The 20,902-nt window shown below is 36.6% G+C and overlaps 1 protein-coding gene across 3 annotated transcripts in view; it reads left to right on the top strand.

Moving 5' to 3' along the window:
- FBXL4 (F-box and leucine rich repeat protein 4) overlaps positions 1-16,805 on the top strand; it is a 103,603-nt gene extending 86,798 nt beyond the window's left edge. For 2 of the 3 annotated variants that reach the window (XM_003404330.4, XM_023543641.2), the window contains exon 9: positions 1,108-16,804. In XM_003404330.4, coding sequence (XP_003404378.2) covers positions 1,108-1,271 — 164 coding nt within the window. In that variant the 3' untranslated portion in view covers positions 1,272-16,804. Of the gene's footprint in view, positions 1-1,107 lie in introns of all 3 variants that reach the window. The other variant, XM_010602494.3, reaches the window with a different exon arrangement.
- Positions 16,806-20,902: the final 4,097 nt, after the last annotated feature.

Below are 20,902 nucleotides of genomic sequence, written 5' to 3'. Positions count from 1 at the left end.
TTAGAATCAACTTGACAATAGCAACTCGGAAGATTAGATAGGAACTTTAGGGGGCAGTGAATTTATGTTCCTAGGGGAGGAGCAACTCAGAAAAAGAGGGTGAGAATGGTTGCACAACTCAAAGAATGTAATCAGTGTCACTGAATGGTACATGTAGAAACTATTGAATTGGTATATGTTTTGCTGTGTATATTCTCAACAATAACAACAAAAAATTTTTAATTTTTTCAAAAAAGATTACAGCCTTGGAAACTCTATGGGTCAGTTCTACTCTGTCCTATAGGGTAGCTATGAATTGGAATTGACTCAACGGTAATGGGTTTTGGTTTAAGTAGAACTCGTCATCCATCATCTGTCTTGCAGTAGTGTCATTTTATGCTCACCGCTACTGTAAAACTCATCAAATTATATTGTTATTTACTTTCAACTCTGGTCAATGAGTTCCTTAAAGGAGACACCTGTCTTACTCATCTTTGCATCTACAGTGCCTAAAACAGAAGCTTCTACAAGGCAGTTGCTCAGTAGTTGCATTACATGGAATTAGAGGTTAAATCATTGTAAATATTGCTGTCTGATTTGACCCATGGATTAAGGAAAATGAGATGTGAAAACAGTTTGAATGGGTTAACAGAAATAGGAAAGTCTGAAGAAGCTGATTTGAAGGGAGAAGATATAAGAATGAAGATAGTGGGTGGGTAAGGTATTGACAGGATTCAGGTCCTAGATACCAACCTGGCTGGGAAAAGTTAGGTGTTTTTTTGGTTTGTTTGTTTACAAAACCATTTCAATATAAAGTCTTTTATTTTAAAAATGTTTTTTTAATTTTCAAAAGGTAATTTATTTTAAGTGTATTTCAAATAAAAAAACAAAATACAAACCTGTTGCCATCTGCTCAGTTTCGACTCATAGCAATCCCATAGGACAGAGTAGAACTGCCCCATAGGGTTTCCAAGGAGTGGCTGGTGGATTTGAACTGCCAACCTTTTGATTAGCAGCCAAACACTTAACCACTGTGCCACCAGGGCTCCAGTAAATAATAGAGGGACTCATTATTAGGATATTTATATGAATGTTGTACTTAAGGTGTTTTGTTTTTTTTTTAAACAGGAACAAGAATGGTAAGTCCGGCATCTTTAAGAAAACTCCTGGAATCTTGTAAAGATCTTTCCTTACTTGATGTGTCCTTCTGTTCACAGATTGATAACAGAGCTGTGCTAGAACTGAATGCTAGCTTTCCAAAGGTGTTCATAAAAAAGAGCTTTACTCAGTGACTTAATATATGTTCTGTAATAAAATTTATATGCTTTTGTAGGGTTTTATTTGGTGATTGGTTTTGTTATTTTGCTTTTGTTAGTATTTATAGTGGTAGGAATCAAGACATTTGAAGGTTTTAAAGAAAAATATCAAATTGTCCATTAAATCAAGTGAAAGAGTAAACAAATGTTTTCACAAAATACGGCAAGCACTTTCCTTCAAGAATATGTAAGTGGCTGATGATGTTTTTGTATATTAATCAGTGATAGTATGCTTTAGCCAATAATTACATGTTTAATAAAAGTAATATGGAAACATTGTAACTTATTTTTAAAGGAGCACTTTGAGCAACAAAGTATCATGATATTTATGCAAAAATAAAATGAATTTTCACACCTCCATGTAAAGAATATTGGATCTTTTATTTATCCTTATCACCTGGCCAGAGTTTTGTTTGATACGGACAAAGTTATCAGAACTAGTTGGAGCAAGAGACTTATTTTTTAAACTGATGCATTTGTTGCAAGGTATGTTATTTCTCTCCCTTTTTTTAAGTAGGGGGCTGTCATCTTTAATGATACAAAAGGTGCATAGAGGAACTCTAAGTGAATTTGTGGCAGAAACAAAGAAGAAAAGGAAACCCAAAGCAGGCTGCTTCTTAGTGCACTGGTTTATGTTGAACTGTGCTCTGTCTGCTTATCATCTAAAACCCACCAAAAAAAAAAAAAAAAAACAGAAAAAACTGGTTACTTAACTAGTATAAACAGTAAAACTTTTTTTTGGGTAGAATACACCCAATCATGAATTAATTTACAATAACTGTGCAACTTGAAAATGTTTTATTTTTTCACTTTTCCTCTATAGATTTATCTATTTCACTACTGGGTAATACCAATATAAAAATATGGGCATAACCAAGAACAAAAGGTAAACTACTAAATGAAGGAGTTTTCCAACTGTTAAACAGATGCCTTAAAAATTTGTTAGAGGGAAAGATTTAAGGCTTCTAAATTCTATGGGAATTTTATTTATATATATTTTCTTCTGTCCCCTGGCACCTTAAATAATTAAAAATCAGCTACAGTAGGAAAAAAAGAAATTGTTTCATTAAGTAGTGAATTGATTTAGCTCTACTGCTAAGAAAGCAGGCAGAAAATATTTTCTGGCATGAAAAGGCAGGACTATTTTGAATAGCAAACTTGTATTAAGTTTGTAGTGTAACAAAATTTATTTTGCAAAATTCATTTTGCCACTTGGGCAAGATGTTACAGTCCAACAGCTAAGTGCCCTAGAGTGATCCTGTAGAACTGTGCTGCCCAATACAGTAACTACTAGCCATGTGTAGCTGTTTTATTTTAATTAACTGAAATTTAATTAAAACTTCAGTTCCTCAGTTGCACTAGCCACTTTTCAGGTGTTCTGTAGTCCCATGAGGTTAGTGGTTATCATACCAGACAGCACAGAAGGTTATCACAGAAGGTTCTATTGGATAGCAGTACTCCAGAGTTTTTTGTTTTGTGTGTGTGTTTGTTTTTTTAAGAAAACACATTTAATCTAAAAATTAACACAGTTAAAATATGTAGGCAGTTTTTGAGGGTACTCTCAACAACATATATATGAAATCTTCCCCCCGCCAAAGTTTTTAAGCTAATGATTTTATCCATATGGCAAATACTAGGCACTCAGTAAATATTTACTGAATGACTACAATATATCATTGAGTTAAGCTATAAATATTTCAAATTTTTAAAATGTAAATATTATAAATTATTACTAGTAGTTAAAAGACAACATTAAGTATTATGACACGTGCAAAGAGCTGGAGATAGAAAAGCAAAAGGGAAGACAGAAAAGCAAAAGGGAAGAACTAGTGTTTAATATAAAGAATGTAATGTTGTGATACTTAAAATATTAAAGAGTAACACAATCTTTACTCCACGTAGGAAACCATCCTTATAAGAATTGCTGTCCTGATGATACCCCTAGTATTCCCCGCCCTGTCATCTCTTTGATGGAAGAAGCAAGTGGTAGTTGACCGAGGGCTTGGGTGTCCTTCATTGTCATCTTTATGCAGTTGGATATTCTTTTCATCCACAAATGTATGTAAACATTTTAAATATTGTTGTATTCAGTGGACCTTTTAGGAGGATGAGATGCATAAGTTGACTACCAACTACGTGAAGGAGTACTTTTACCGTAAAATAGCAGCTAACACTGAGTAAATTCTTACTCTGTGCTAGGCACTGCTCTAGGTGCTTTTACTACCGTTGGTGTTGTTAGTTGCTATAGAGTCGATTCTGACTCATGGCCACCCCATGCGTGCAGAGTAGAACTGTTCCATAAGGTTTCTAAGGCTGTGACCGTTCGGAAGCGGATGGACAGGCCTGTCTTTTGAGGTGTCTCTGGATGGGTTTGAACTGCCACCCTTTTGGTTAGTAGTCCAGCATTAAACAATTTCCACGACTCAGGGACTCCGTTCCTACCTGCATTTACAGATGAGAAAACTGAGGCAAAGTAAGCTTAAGGAATGTACTCATGGTCACATAGCTGCTAGTGGCAGAACCAGCATACAAACTGAGGCCATCTGGCTTTAGAAGCAGTGCATCCAATCTATGTTTTAAGTATCCAGGGTGGCTTTGGTTCTAGAGCAGAGGTCAGTCAACTTTTTCTCTAAAGGACCAGGTAGTAAATATTTCAGTCTGTGCAGGCTGACAGCCAGAATATTTAGGATATTATATAGTTGTATCCCCCACGTGTCTGTCAGTTTGTTGTACCGTGCGGGCTTGCATATAGCTGTGATGCTGGAAGCTCTGCCACCAGTGACGATACACATGGACCTCGCCAGATGGAACACACAGGAATCAAATCGACTACATCTGTGGAAAGAGGTGATGGAAAAGCTCAATATCATCAGTCAGAACAAGGCCAGGGGTCGACTGTGGAACAGACCATCAATTGCTTATATGCACGTTCAAGCTGAAACTGAGGAAAATCAGAGCAGGTCCACGAGAACCAAAATACAACCTTGAGTATATCCCACCTGAATTTAGAGACCATCTCAAGAATAGATTTGACTCGTTGAACACTAATGACCAAAGACCAGAGGAGTTGTGGAATAACATCAAGAACATCATACATGAAGAAAGCAAGAGGTCATTGAAAAGACAGGAAAGAAAGAAAAGACCAAGATGGATGTCAGAGGAGACTCTGAAACTTCCTCTTAAATGTCGAGCAGTTAAAGCAAAAGGAAGAAATGATGAAGTAAAAGAACTGAACAGAAGATTTCAAAGAATGGCTCAAGAAGACAACATTAAGTATTATGACATGTGCAAAGAGCTGGAGATAGAAAAGCAAAAGGGAAGAACACGCTCAGCGTTTCTCAAGCTGAAAGAACTGAAGAAAAGTTCAGCCTCAAGTCGCAATAGTGAAGGATTCTATGGGGAAAATATTAAACGACGCAGAAAGTATCAAAAGAAGATGGAAGAAATACACAGAGTGATTATACCAAAAAATATTAGTTGATGTTCAACCATTTCAAGAGGTAGCATATGATCAGAAACTGATGGTACCGAAGGAAGAAGTCCAAGATGCGCTGAAGGCATTGGCAAAAAACAAGACTCCAAGAATTGATGGAATGTCAATTGAGATGTTTCAACAAATGGGTACAGCGCTGAAGGTGCTCACTTGTCTATGCCAAGAAATATGGAAGACAGCTTCCTAGCTAACCGACTGGAAGAGATCCATATTTGTGCCAATAACCAAGAAAGGTGATCCAACCAAATGTGGACATTATCAAACAATATTATTAATATCACACGCAAGCAAAATTTTGCTGAAGATCATTCAAAAGTGGCTGCAGCTGTGTATCGGCAGGGAACTGCCAGAAATTCAGGCCAAATTCAGAAGAGGGCTAGAACCAGGGATATCATTGCTGATGTCATATGGATCCTGGCTGAAAGCAGAGAATACCAGAAGGATGCTTACCTGTGTTTTATTGACTATGCAAAGGCACTTGACTATGTGGATTGTAACAAATTATGGATAACATTACAAAGAATGGGAATTCCAGAACACTTAATTGTGCTCATGAGGAACCTGTATGTAGATCAAGAGGCAGTTGTTCGGACAGAACAAGGGGATACTGATTGGTTTAAAGTCAGGAAAGGTGTGCGTCAGGGTTGTGTTCTTTCACCATACCTATTCAGTCTGTATGCTGAGCAAATAATCTGAGAAGCTGGACTATATGAAGAAGAACGGGGCATCAGGATTGGAAAAAGACTATGCAGATGACACAACTTTGCTGTAAGTGAAGAGGAGTTGAAGCACTTACTAATGAAGATCAAAGCCCACAGCCTTCAGTATGGATTACACTTCAATATAAAGAAAACAAAAATCCTCACAACTGGACCAGTAAGCAGCATCATGATAAACAGAGAAAAGATTGAAGTTCTCAAGGATTTCATTTTATTTGGATCCACAATCAATAGCCATGGAAGCAGCAGTCAAAAGCAGAAATCAAAAGACGCATTGCATTGGGCAAATCTGCTGCAAAGGACCTCTTTAAAGTGTGGAAAAGCAAAGATGTCACCTTGAAGGCTAAGGTGCACCTGACCCAAGCCATGGTATTTTCAATCGCCTCCTATGCATGTGAAAGCTGGACAATGAATAAGGAAGACTGAAGAAGAATTGATGCCTTTGAATTGTGGTGTTGGTGAAAAATATTGAATATACCATGGACTGCCAAAAGAATGAACAAATTTGTCTTAGAAGAAGTACAACCAGAATGCTCCTTAGAAGCAAGGATGGCAAGACTGCGTCTTACATACTTTGGAGATGTTGTCAGGAGGGATCAGTCCCTGGAGAAGGACATCATGCTTGGTAAAGTACAGGGTCAGCAGAAAAGAGGAAGACCCTCAACAGGATGGATTGATACAGTGGCTACAACAATGGGCTCAAGCTTAACAATTGTAAGGATGGTACAGGATTCGGCAGTGTTTCGTTCTGTTGTGGGTAAGGTCGCTATGGGTCGGGACAGACTCGACGGCACTTAAGAACAACAACATATAGTTGTATAACTAGAAAGAAAACAAATCTCCACAAATTTTTAGTGACAAAATCCAAAATATAATAATAATGATTGAGAACAACTTTTACTCATCTAATAATGAAAAAAATGGAATTCTCTGGGGGAGATAATATTTCACTTAATTAAGGTTCAAAGTTAGTGTTCCCTATCATCAACATTGATTATAAGTATTCATATGTTAATGCCGATCTGTAATAAGATTTTACATATTTCATCTTTTAAAACATACTTTCTTACTGATAAGCCCATTGCCATCAAGTCAGTTTCAACTTATAGTGTCCCTATAGCACAGAGCGGAACTGCCCCATAGGGTTTCCAAGGAGTGGCTGGTGGATTCAAACTGCCAACCGTTTGTTTATCAGCCAGACTCTTAACCACTATAGGTATTGCCAAATGTGTATGTTAATCCACAAGAATATGATTTTCATTGAGCATGTTCATCACTTGGAAGGCATTGATAGAATTTTATAAGATGCTTTCTTCTCTTGATATTTCCCTTTTTTAGCATGTTATTACATTGCAGATATCACTTTCAATTGAAGGTTAGGTGGAAGCTCCTCAATTGCACAGTTAAGTGGGTTTTGAAAAATGGAAATTTCCTTTGCACTTGCCTCAAGGTTTTAAAAAATGCTGCTGGAACTGTAGTTTCAGCTCAGAAAATACATCTGCTGCAGGTTTATGTGGGAATGGAAATCTTGTTTCACATTTTGAGAGCATAGGACCTGTGTAAAGCAACCTGACATTACTTGTGATTCAAATTGAGTTTCACATGTAAACGCTGTTTTACCTTGTAATTTTTGGTTGGATTCACTACAAAACATTATAAAGTCTGTAGCAAAAGTTAATTTCTAAAGTTATTCAGTGTTCGGTAGTAGTGATTCAGAGCACTTCTTCTTATGCAGAAAATTTTGAATATTGGCCTTGAACTCAAAAAATCACAATAAAACTACCACCGCTTGACCAAGAAACCTCTCTCTGGTAGGGCAATCAGGACATTCATCTTCTGTATCTGACAAAAGATAATGGAATTGATAGCAAATGAAGTTATCTGTTGGCATTACTGGTTCAGTAACACAAGACTGAGTCAGATATGTTCTGCAAAGTACCTGCTGATGAATAATACAGTAAATAACCATAGGCTTAAATACCTTACATTTTTACAAGCTTTGTGAATTTGACCAACTAAAACTTTTGTTGTTGTTGTTCTCCATGTATTTTTGCCACCATCAGTTGTAACACATCTTAGCAGATTCTACTTCAGGTTGTACTAGCATCATGTTTTCTCTACTTCTTAGAAATTAGTCTCACCTGCACTTGTTCACACAGACTACTCATAGAGGCTGACTTTGCAGTCACTTCACATCTGGCACTGACTCATCAAATAAACAACTACTGAGCAGTATCAGTAACATCTGTTGACTCACAAAGAGCCAAGGAAAACCACTCAAAATCGTTTGCCTTATTTTTTATTGAATATTGATGTTGTTCTCAATTCTTCAAGCAACTATTCTTGCCAAAAGGCTAATAGTCTTAAACAAGTTTGTTTACTCTGGATGCATTTTTTTCAGCTGCTGCAATCAAACACAATTTAATTGACTCATCATTGGTAAAAGGCTTTTTCTTGCTTGGCTAACAAATGAGTCATTTGGAAACTCACTTTGGCCTCAGCTTCATTTTCATTTTTGTAAAGAAATTCTGCTGTGATGAGATATATTGGCTTAAATTTTCTAGTTTTTCTGGCCACTGCATTCCTGTGAATTGAGAATATTGTGATGAGTGCTTAGTCTGGTAATTTTGGTAAATACCATATTTTTACACAAATAACACAAGCCTTCTACATTTGTTTGCCAACTGCACCCTCCTCGTACAATATTTTCATAAGTGTGCTATGCTAACTTTTTTACAGCAACATGTGAAAAATTGGCATAGCGGCACTTATGTAAATACCTCTCTGGGGGAGGGCACGGTTGGCAAGCAAACAAACATAGCAGACACACCTTATTTGCGTAAAAACATGGTATATTCTTTTAGAACAGCTACAGGGTTTCCATGAGTCAGAATCAACTCTTGAGGAAAACTAACAACAACATAGTGTCATTGCATGTTAAACACAATGCTTTGTCATTTGATTCAGTAACAAAACCCATACTCCATTGTTACTTAAAAGCATAACATTTGAAGTCCACTTTTTTTTTCTACTTGTTTTGACATTATAGGTATGCACTGGTGATAAAAATATAAAATATTGTGGTGTTGTTGAGTTGTAACTATATCCATGTAATTCATAGTGTGCCACGCAGCAGTGCAAAATGGTGAAAGCACCACAAAGGTCTCTGTTGCAACTCCTCCACTCTGCCATTGTAGTGTGAAAGCAACCATAGACAATAGGTGAATGGATGAGGATGGCTATGTGCCAAAAAAATTTTATTTATGGATACTGAAAGTTGAATTTAACATAATTTTCACGTCACAAAATATCTTTCTTCTTTTGATTTAATGTTTTATCGAACATTAAAAAACTATAAAAACCATTCTTAGCTCACAGGCTGTACAAAAATAAGGAGCGGGGTAGATTTGACTTGTGGACACCTACCTGTTCTAGGGAATTCTCAGATCAGACAGTAAACCCAGGTTTGCCCATTCCTAATTCTGTAAACCACACTGAAACCTCTCTCAGCCTTTGTCTTGCTCATTTTACTCTTTGGATTTTAAAATAAAGAACAGTGTTTTATTGACTTAGAGAAAACCAAAGTGTTTTCCATAAGAGAGAATTTATGTAGACTGTATCTGTTCATTAAAATTTGAAGCCAAATGACCCATTGTTATTAGCATGGCCAACTTACTTAAATTTTTATATAATGAGCATTTTGCTAAGGTAAATTATTTTCCCAGTGACTAGTAATAGATAAATATATGTCTCTGACCCTTGTTGAGAGCATAGAGGACCCTCTCAATTTAAACTGCTCCGAAATAAGATCCTAGAAACATACAAGTGTAACAAAACATTTAGACAGTTAATATTCTTCCTTTCCTGTGGAGTGATTAATTGTGAGCCTGTATGTCACAAAGGAAAACTGAGTTCTTTGTAGAAGTGTTTTTATTTTAGGTGTTTCCCAGGAATTAAGACTGGAAAACATATCTGCAAGTGTGGTAATACTAACCAGGGAAGAGTCGGTAAAAATTACATTTGGTTACCATGCATGTTGTGGGAGAAAAATGTGGCAGCCTGCTTCTGTAAAGATTTACAGCCTTGGAAAACCTATGGGGCAGTTACTCTGTCCTTTGACAGTTGGAATCAACTTATCAGCGCTGGGTTTTTGACCACGTATGTTAATAATGAATGTTTGGATTTTTAGTTTGTAAGGTATTAAAAAGAGCGCTTAATACTGACAGTAATTTTCATCTTCAAAGCCACGTATCAAACATTTATCAGTGTCACATCTAGTTTTTCTCCCTTTTAGCACCTTTGATATTGATACTTCAGAAGAACTTTTTATTTAACCACCCTGAAAATCTTGTCAATGACCCCTAAAAGAATGTTAAAAAAAAAAAAGAATGTTAGCTATTGCCAAAAAACTATTCTAGCAGCTACCTTTTTGTACTTGCAGTTCTATAGCAGTATATTAATGTCCCTAAGAAACGAGATGGCGATTGGAAGGAATAGCTGCAGGTCAAGTGGAAAAGGTAAATTAATTAGAGATCACAGTTTATTACATGTTTTTTATAAATACAGAGACTAAGGTTTTTCCTTTGATACAACATGTACATGATATTTTTGCCTATAAATTTGAACTTTTGACTTTAATTTTTAAGGATATGAATACTACAAATGGCTTTGACTATATTTTAAAGGAAAAAGATTATGTCAAAACTGACATTTTCAGAGGATGGAATATTTTTATCAATATATGTGGTAAAGTAATATAAATTAGTGAAGTTTTCTTACAGTTAGAAAATTTTTAAAGAAAAATTTAAAAGTAAACCAATTAAATGATCAGATGCATTTGAGTAGGATACAACAAAGGTAAAACAACTCTGTTACAAGTGAGAATCTATACAGACAACTGACTGTGAATGTTTTAAATTTTATTTGTATAAAATTGCCACTCAGTGTCTAATGATGTCTATTGTTTGTTTTATTCTGTACTTTAGAAAAAAAAAATTTTTTTTTTTTTTAGAATAATAAGGTAAGGTTGAGTATCGTATTAGCTCACTTTTCAAACTGATCATTTCAGGACATTGCTGAACATGTTTGGGTAAATAGGTTTGTGTCATAGCCCTTATGAAACTAGATGAGAATAAGCCTGGAAGATGAACCATTATTTTTGTACTGAACACTAACAAATAATCCTCATGCTGTGAGATGACACCAGCTTGGCTGCATTTTAAACTTTACATGAGCCTGCAATTAAATAAACTGTAAACTGAGTTCACATTGTTATTTACTTCTTTCTGCCTTCTCAGTAATTCCCCCAAATTAAGATATATTTACTTAAACATCCACCAAAGTTTGATACAGTGTATTGTGGTATTCGTGTGGAAGCCAGTCCCTTTATTAGTAATTAGCTTTTAAATTGTTCCAGAATTCTTAGTCACACCCAAACTGCTTTGCTGGAATGGAATGAATAGCGCGAGGTAAGATACATTTATCCATCTATTTCTTCAACAAATACATACTAACAGCTGTGTGCTAGGCACAGATTGGGGTGGGGCATACAGAATGCATATGAATAACCACAGAACAATTTAAGAAAAAACTTTTATATGGCAAGAAAAAAACCCTGTAGTGAAATAAGCATGGAATGTAGAGGGTTAAAGTTAGGCAGGTTTCTTTACTGCTGGACTTCAGGTCAGTCTTTAATAGGCCAATTGAATCCTCAGACAAGGTGGGTGAGTTAAGGAATGCAGTGTTTTCCAGTCTTATGTTGCTTTAATTTTTGTATGTTGTGCTAGTCCATACACATCAATTGTGTATTAATAGAAAAAGGTAGACATTTTAGATAAGCTTCTGATCAGTGACTATTTAACAAGTGTTTAATATGTAATGATTTTTTAATGTATAGTAACAGCAGTTCAGTACAATCATTTGTTTTGCTGAGGTCTGAAATTGAAAAGGATAATTTATTACAAGAATAATATCTTCTCAAATAGGTACTTGTATGTGAACCCTATTGTATGTGTAGTCACATATATATACACATATACTTATTTCAGTCTCTCAAATATGTGTTTAATTTATGCTCCTAAAATTTTTTTAGTGAGAAGATGTATTTCTACAGAGCTTTCCATGGAATATTTATAGATAGCTGCTAGGATTACAACAATAAAAACCATAGAATTGTTAATACTAACAAATTCTGGCACACCAATTGTTCTTATTTGAGATGTTTTTGCTGACAGATACCCCAAAGAAATACTGTTGAACTTCTTGTTAACTTTGTTTAAAAGTCCTAAAAATAATTCTCCCCAATAAAACATAAAATAAATGGTTCTAATAATTATTTATAATCAGAAATATTTGTAAATTTGAAAGACCTTAAGATGTGTATATCTAGCATACGTTACCGTGGTTGGTTGTCAGCAGTATGTGCCTGACTGTGTGCCTCTATGTAAAGAGAAACACTGGTTAGACTTTCAGAGCTCTGTTCTGCCTGTCTTTCAAAATATCTTCAGATTTTCCTTCTATATACACTCCTTGCCAAAATGAAGAGTCGCGTTTCCTACCCTAGGTGCATCAGCTTTACCAGGGCCTGGAGTGGAGCCCTGGTGGCACAATAGTTAAGAGATTGGCTGTTAACCAGAAGGTCTGCAGTTCGAATCCACTAGCTGCTCCTTGGAAATCCAATGGGGCAGTTCTACTTTATACTATAGGGTCGCTATGAGTTGGAATCGACTTGACAGCAATGGGTTAGAGTGTAAGTAGAGCAGTATTCCCAGAGCGTCATCAGTCCTCATTCCTCAATACCTTCAGTCCTTCTAAATCTCTATAAAAAGCCACTAGTTTCAGTTTTAACTCTAACCTAAAGTCTTCCCTCATAGATCAAATTGGGCCATCAGTTTCTTAAAGTTCTAAACATTAAAATACCAAATGTTAAAGGAGGTGAATTTCTTAAAGCTAGTGGCACACTGATAAATGTTTACCAACTCTTGATGGAGCGAAGGGGGTCAGGAGGGAATCCCTGATTGGTGGTGTTTTCCAATTCCTCTGGTGTAAATACTCCCACCATGGCTGATTTCAAGCTATCGATGTGAAATCACTCAAAACTGAGTTCGGAAGAGATGCACACAATTTACTGTTTTGAATTTGTGCAAGCTGGCTGTAGCTCACGCTGCCAAATGAGGTTATTAAGCATTGATCTAATTTTTGAAAAATAGACCTAATAAGCTATAGCTAGCTTTCCCACAGGGGTGGTATTATCTGTAGTCAAGTGGTCCTTCAAAATCTGTAAAATTCCTCCTTGCCATTGAATACATTGCAAGACTAAAGGAAATTTTGCTAATGTCCGATAATCATTAGTATGAGAATTAAGAACATTAATAAGAAAAACTTTGAAAAAAATTATGAGAAGCAAATTATTTTTGCTGATGTAAATCTGACATCAATCATGTAAATTGAGACAGCATAGTGTGTTTGTGGGGTTATAATTTCAAAAAACATTCCCTGTATTTCCTTGGAACTTGGAAATTATATCCCCAGATAAATTGTGACATTTACTTTCTGCATGCTGGTACAATTTTACATTATGAAATTGTCATGTAGATTCATTACACCTATTTTCCAAACACAAATGACCATAATTCAAATACATACCTATCATATGCCAAGCGCTGAGCTGCATAAAAGCACTCTATCACTACTGTATATGCAAGCACATTGATATTTAAATATTTTTACAACAAAGATTCTTGGTTTAGGAACCTTAGGATTTTTACTTTTGAGATCTTTCTGTTTCAGGTACCAGATTTTTTATCTAGATTTGGGAGCATTTATGCATTAGCTCTTATTAGGCTATAATGATTAACAACCTCAGAAATTTCAGTGGCTTTCAACAGCATGTATTTCTCAATTGTGCAGCATGTTGGTGACTGGGGGTTTGTTGCCACACCTGTGCTCCAGGATATGGTACAGGTTCAGTTCTCCTCCACCTAGCCTGAAAGTGCAGGTCCCTGAAATGCCCCTTTCTCGTAGTAGAGGGCCCTGAAATGAGAGCTGGCAGACACAGGAAGTGCCTCTAAAAGCATCTCAAAAAAACCAAACCCAGTGCCGTTGAGTCATTCCGACTCATAGCGACTCGATCTACGTGGGTACAATGCACATCGAGTCTGCTCACATTCTATTGGTCAAAACAGGTCATGTGCCCAAGCCCAGTCACTAGACAATAAGACTGTTGCCACATGGAGTCACACCTAAAGGTTGAAAGAACAAATAATTCAAAACAATAATATTATCTGCCACTATAAGTAGTCAAAATTATATGGAAGAAAGAAATTTCATTTAAAAAATGGTATTGTTAATTATATTGGTTTCGGTTTTAAATTTTTAGAACGATCTTTCAAGATTTGTGTGTATTTTATTTTTTGGAAGATAAAAAGACTTTTCCAAATGTCACTATCACCTAATGCTGAAAAAAAAAAAATTCTGTAGGAAATAAAAAATATAATAAGCTAATAGAAATGGGTCTAGATCATTGATGGTGCACTAATGGAAGTAGTAAGGGGGGATCAACAGTCAGAGCTGACTTGCAAACTGGACTTTGCTACTTTGGGCTGTTATTTAACTTTTTTGAGTCTCAACTTCCTTATCTGTAAAATAAGAAAGTTGTTCCACAAGCTTTTTAAGGTTATTTTTACTCTAAAGCTTTCATTCTAATGCCTTTTTTATTGTCATCTAATTAACAAAGCATATCCTCCTGCAGTTTTTATTACAGTTTAACTCATTGTTTTTCTTGGAATTATGGCAGAGCAGTGGAATTTTAATTTTCTTTTATTCATATCCCACCTTATTCAAAAATGGATTTCAGATAAACAGAATACAATCCACCTTGTTTTTAATGTTAATATTCAAAGTTACCAGGCTTTAAAACACCCAGGCCACTAAAATGCTGTTCAGTTACTCTGAGATTTGCTGGTTTGAACATCGTTATATATAATAATCACCTGGGAGCTTGTTTAAAATGTAAATTCCTACTCCCAAACCCTCCATAGATTCTGATACTAGATAGAGCCCAGAGAACTGCATTTTTAACAAGTACCCCAGGTGTCCAACCTCGTCTAAGCAGTACAAATGCTGTGAGTTATTTTGGTAATAATGAAAACAGACACATACTCTGGAATAGTACATACTTAGTATAATCATTTAAAATTAGTCATTAATGCCATACTTCTCAATTATACGTTATTTGGTGTTTGTATTTTGTCTTCATGGATTTAATTTTTTTGTCACCACATTTAGTATACTGGATCTCTGTGAATGATGGAATTATAGTTATATATAAACTTTAGAAATTTGGAAACCAAAATAGTAATTTTTTTTTATGTGGAAGTCCCCTTAGCACTCTCCAAATGCATACATGTAGATCAATCTCAGAATGAAATACTCCAAAATTAGAACTACTATTGGATCATGGTAACAGTTGGTGTCTTAGGCTGGGTTCTCTAGAGAAGCAAAACCAGTAAAGTGTATATATAGAGAGAGAGAGATTTATATCGAGGAAACGGCTCATGCTATTGTAGAGGCTGGAACATCCCAAGTCCATGGATCAAGATAGAGGCTTCTCCTGATTCACGTAGCCACAGGGGCTGGTGAACCCAAGATCGGCAGGTCAGAGAGCAGGGCTCTTGCTCACAGGCTGTGAAAATTGACAAATCCCAAGGTCTACAGATGAGCTGCTAGTTCAAGTCCCAGGAACCAGAGATCAGATGAACAGGAGCCAGCTGCAGGATCCAGAGCAGGCAAAAGTGAGAATGTCTGCTTATATTCGGATTCTAGCCACACGCCCAAGGAAACTCCCTTTCAACTGATTGGCTGCTCACAGCAGATACCATCATGAAGGTGATCACATATAAATCATGGCCCAGGCAAACTGACACAATCTTAACAAGCACGGTTGGATTATGTTGGAAATACTCCAAAATTAGAACTACTGTTGGATTATGCTTCTTCCTTTGTCTCCTTACACTCTAAATTCCACCACCATAAACCAGTTGCTCTCCAGTCAACTCTGTCTCATGGTGACCTGAGTGTTTCAGACTAGAACTGTGCACTACGGGGTTTTCAATAGCTGATTCTTCTAAAGTAGATGGCCGGGTCTTTCTTTCAAGGCACCCCTGGGTGGACTTGAACTTCCAACCTCTCAGCAGCTGAGCATGTTAACCATTTGCAGCACCCAGGGACTCCCCACTGCTATGGTACTCCTTTTAAAACATAGTCAGACCGTGTGTTTTTTGTTGTTGTCATTGTTAAAACCCTCTAGAATAAAAACTAAATGCTTTAACCTGGCTACCTATAGAATCTTATGTCTCCCATGCTCCCCCTACCTCATTGCATCACCGTCCTTGCTGAAGAGCTCTGCTTAGAATGCTCTTCCCCATATGTCCTCACAACTCCATCTCTTAAATACTGCCTATGCAGAGAGGTGTTTATTGATTGTTCAAAATATAAAATCATATTCCCTTCCACCCATTAATCACTAGCTCTTGTACCCTGCTATGATTTTATTTATAATATTTATGACTGTTTGACATACATTATATTCATTTGTATCCACCCCTCTGTAATTTTAAGCTCTATAAGCACAGAGATTTTATTTTGTTCACTGCTGTCTGGTACACAGTAGGTACTCATTAAGTATTTGTTGAATGAATTTTGGTGATTATCTACAGGTCAGCCTGTCTCCAGGCAAGATGATTAAGAATCCAAGTTTCATAAAGTAGGCAATATTTTTAAAGCCAATTTTATTTTCTCTTAATTTCTCATCTATTTGGAAAGCCACTTTAATTTACTACTTTCAGATTTATCACTCCTTTTGCAAACTTGATCCTTTCCATCCTTTTCTAGTCTATTTTCCAATTATGTATGATACTTTATTTTGAATTACAGCAACTTAAAGTTGATATTTCCTTTCAAAAAGTTTTAATTACTTAATTGAAATATGAAACTCCAACTATAAATTCAATGTTGGTGAAAGGCACCAGACTTACATTCCCATAAAACTGAGCACTTACTTTCATTGGATGCATTTATAGGAGAGGTATATGTATGGGTAATGTTGTTGTCATTGCTGGTAGGTGCCGTCAAGTCCGTTCCAACTCATAGTGAGCCTGTGCACAACAGAATGAAACACCGCCCTGTCCTGCACCATCTTCACAATCGCTGCAATGCTTGAGCTCATTGCTGCAGCCACTCTTTCAGTCCATCTTGTCAAGGGTCTTCCTCTTTTTCGCTGACGCTCTACCAAGCATGATGTCCTTCTCCAAGGACTAATCCTTCCTGATAACATGTCCAAAGTACGTGATATGAAGTCTCATCATCCTCGCTTCTAAGGAGCATTCTGGCAGTACTTCTTCCAAGACAGATTTGTTGGTTCTTTTGGCAGTCCATGGTATATACACTTCACCAACATCATAATTCAAAGCATCAAATCTTCTTCAGTCTTCCCTATTTATCGTCCAGCTTTCACATGCATATTAAGCAATTGAAAACACCATGGCTTGGGTCAGGCACACTTTAGTCCTCAAGTGACATGATTGCTTTTTAATACTTTAAAGAGCTCTTGTGCAGCAGATTTGTCCAATGCAACACATTGTTTGATTTCTTGACTGATGCTTCCATGGACATTGTGGGTTTAGCATTCAGGATTTCCTCTGAAAACTAGAAATCTCCTTGAGTGAAAACTAACTAAAGGGATAATTTGTTCCTTTGTATTTCTGATACTTACCCTCTAAAACACATATATTACTGGGAGTAAGATTTATGCCATAAAAATATAACTGAGTTATTTAGAAAATAGGCCCAAAGAACTTTGAAAACTGATGGGAAGACTAAAAACGAAAACAAAACAGTGACCATCAAGTGGACCCTGACTCATGATAACCCCACATGTGTCAGAGTAGAACTGTGCTCTATAGGGTTTTCAGTGGCTGATTATTTGGAAGTAGATCGCCAAGCCTTTTTTTCCAGGTGCCTCTGAGTGGACTAGAACCACCAACCCTTCAGTTAGCGGTCAAGCACATTAACTGTGTGTGCCACTTAGGGAACAGTACTGTTGAAATGTTTAACACATTTTTAGTAAATAAGATTGAGCTACATTAGAACATTCCGATTCTTTGGGCATTTTCCCCTCCCTGGTCTAGACATCCGGCTTGTTCTGCTGTAACAGAAATACCACAAGTGGATGGCTTTAACAAAGAGAAGTTTATTTTCTCACAACAAAGTAAGCTAAAAGTCCAAATTCAGGGTGTCAGCTCCAGGGGAAGACTTTCTCTCTCTGTCAGCCTTCTCATCAACCTTTCCCCACACTAGGAGCTTCTCTGAGCAGGGACCCCAGGTCCGAAGGACACTCTCTGCTTCTGGCACTGCTTTCTTGGTGGTACGAGGTCCCCAACTATCTGCTGGCTTCTCTTTCTTTTTATCTCTTAAGAGATAAAAGGAGATGCAGGCCACACCCCAGGGAAACTCCCTTTACACTGGCTCAGGGAGGTGACCTCAGTCAGGGTGGTATTACAACCCCACCCTAATCCTCTTAACATAAAATTACAATCACAAAATAGAGGATAACCATACAATATTGGGAATCATGGCCAACCAAGTTAAATACACACATTTTTGGGGGAACATAATTCAATCCATGACACCACCCCGCCTAGTGCCTGAAAATGCCTTATGTGCCAGTACACTGTTGGAAGACCTGCAGATCTGACTGGGGTAACGCTGTTCAGAGAATATAAGCTCAATACCAAGTGCTGAAGTTCAGTAGTGGGCCCAGGAGTTTCCCCAACTCAGAGTCAAATGATGCCAGGCTATGAAATCTGCTGTGTTTAGCACATAGAAAAGTTGATTTCCCCAAATTCTAGTTCTTTATATACACTATTTTGGAAACCCTGGTGGCATAGTGGTTAAGGCTATGGCTGCTAACCAAAAGGTCGGCAGTTCGAATCCACCAGACACTCCTTGAAAACTCTATGGGGCAGTTCTACTCTGTCCTATAGGGTTGCTATGAGTCAGAATTGACTTCGACAGCAATGAGTTTTTATATACTGTTTTATTGCCACTAGACATAAGTTATTATATAAGTTCCCAGCTTTTAAGTAACCACATTATTAGTTGTTTACCAACAAGGCTGTAAAATCTTGTGACCCACCAATTATATACAAGAAAAATATATTTGTATTAACTGGATTCAAGACATTCAGCATGTACTTACGACATACAACCACTCAAAGCTAGTGAGCAGAAGTTTGCATTATATAAAAGTTCAACTTTTTCCCCAACTTAAAATATACCTCATCTGAGAAATCTAGTCAGTCAATGGGCTTTAAATATATAGATGTTTCTATCACCATGGTCTTTCCTACCTTATAAACATCTACTTTATTTCTTAACATACATGATTTTATAGGACTTTTGCATTTTTCTGTACTTGAGATCCAGAGCATTTCAGTTAAATAATTTTACACTGCAGTAATTTTTTTAATTCTGTAATCTAACTTAACACTGATGCACAACTAGATCTATTTCCAATGTCTATCTATTTCCAATATATATTTCTAATAACTGTAACTTAATTTTTCAATAAATTAATATAAAAATATTTTTGTTACATATGGTGCAGTGCTGATTTTAACGTTACCTAATATCAGTAGGCTGAATGCAAGCTAGGAAGAAAATGAAATATCATATTTAAACATCTTGACTACTACATTCATTAAATCAATTACATACAAAATTGGGCCACACAAAAAAGTACAAAATTATGAGACATAGATAAGACATCTTTCCATAATCATTTCAGAAACTTTTGTGAGATATCGAGGCTCTGTAGAACAGTTTACAAAACAGAATACAAGAAATTAGAGTATAGCATTAGTAGGCTTCCTACAAGAAAAAAAAAGCAATTTCTGAAGTTCCTTCAAGGAGAAAAGATAATGGGTGTTTTTATAGTTTGCATCTGGACTAACTGTATTAGCATCATTAGTGGTAATGTATTCCAGAAGCCATTTAATGTAATTATGCAGATAATATTTTTTCATTAGGAATGTTGTGGGATTTCAAATAAGTACAGTTTTTAGATGAAATCTTTTAATCTTCTAAAAGTAGTTTCCTAGAAAGGTCTATTACCTCTACAGTAAGAAATAGGGAAATAGGTGAAGGGAATAATAATCTTTATTTTGGAATTCACTTAAATATTGCTGCAACCTATTTAAGTTGCTAAATGGTCATAGGGGAAGGTGGAGACAAGAGCTCTCCAAGTCTTAGCCTAGAGATAATTAAACTATAAACATTACTATATTAAAAGTATATTAATTATAATGGGCACTTTTTCTCTCTTCTCCCCCATCTTCCTCTCTCCCTCCCTTCCTCTCTCTTTCTCTCACCAGCCCTCTCTTTCTTTCTTTCCCTACCCAGTCACGTTTTAAACCTTCTTGAACTACCGCCTTGATTTTCTTTGGGAAAACAATTCTAGACTCTCAGGACTGGGTGTGATTTGGGTGGGGCTGACTCCTTGGTTTTAGAGGTTGGCATGTAACTCAGGACTGGCCAGTCAGAGCATTTTACACACACATACACACAGTGATTCTTTAAAAAGATGTGCAATAAGACTTAACTCTGGATCTCTGGTGAAACTCTTCAGGCTGGGGCACCTGATAGAGCAGAACATAAGCCTAACTTAGTATCATCAAGCCAGTAGTCTTCCTGTCACAAGAATGGTTTTACCTGCCAGGACATGAAGAGAGGCCATCTCAGTCCTGAAGACCCCAGTGTGCCCTCCTGCATCCAGCCATTTCAGAAGTTTTATGTTGCATGATCTTATAAGTCCCCTCCCACCTTATTTGTTTTTTGTTTGTGTGTTAAGTCTGTTTGATTTGGTTTCAGTTACTTAAAAATGAAAGAGTCCTAATAGTCATAAACATTTTGAAGATATTGTTTGTATAATTGTTCGTGTATCTCTTTACCCACTTCCTATAAAGGGCAAGTTCCCTTTGTCTTTTCCAGTTGCTCCCTAAGTAAAGTGCCATTCTGCTTCTTCCTGGAAGATCATACCATCTTTTTTTTTTTTTTTTTTTACCCTTGCTAAATAATTTTCCTGTGTTACTTGTCCTAGCTTTGAATTCTCCTCCAGCTAAGAATTCTAATTGAGTCAGCTTACACATAGCATTCATCGCTTCTGTTCCTCTGGAAACTGGCATCTACTTGTGTGCTTGGATTAGAAGCTCTTCGTGGCAATTACTATTAATAATGACATCAGAGTGGTTCAGGGTCCCCCCCGTGCTTGGCAGTAAATACGGTTGTCATTAGGACTGGGTGTTTGGCTTTTCCTATAAAGAAGAGAAAACTCATGGAGC

This window comes from Loxodonta africana, chromosome 1 (genome assembly GCF_030014295.1).
Source record: "Loxodonta africana isolate mLoxAfr1 chromosome 1, mLoxAfr1.hap2, whole genome shotgun sequence".
NCBI lineage: Eukaryota > Metazoa > Chordata > Mammalia > Proboscidea > Elephantidae > Loxodonta > Loxodonta africana.
The sequence above is the reverse complement of the archived record's forward strand: the minus strand, read 5'-3'. Positions and strand labels throughout refer to the sequence as shown.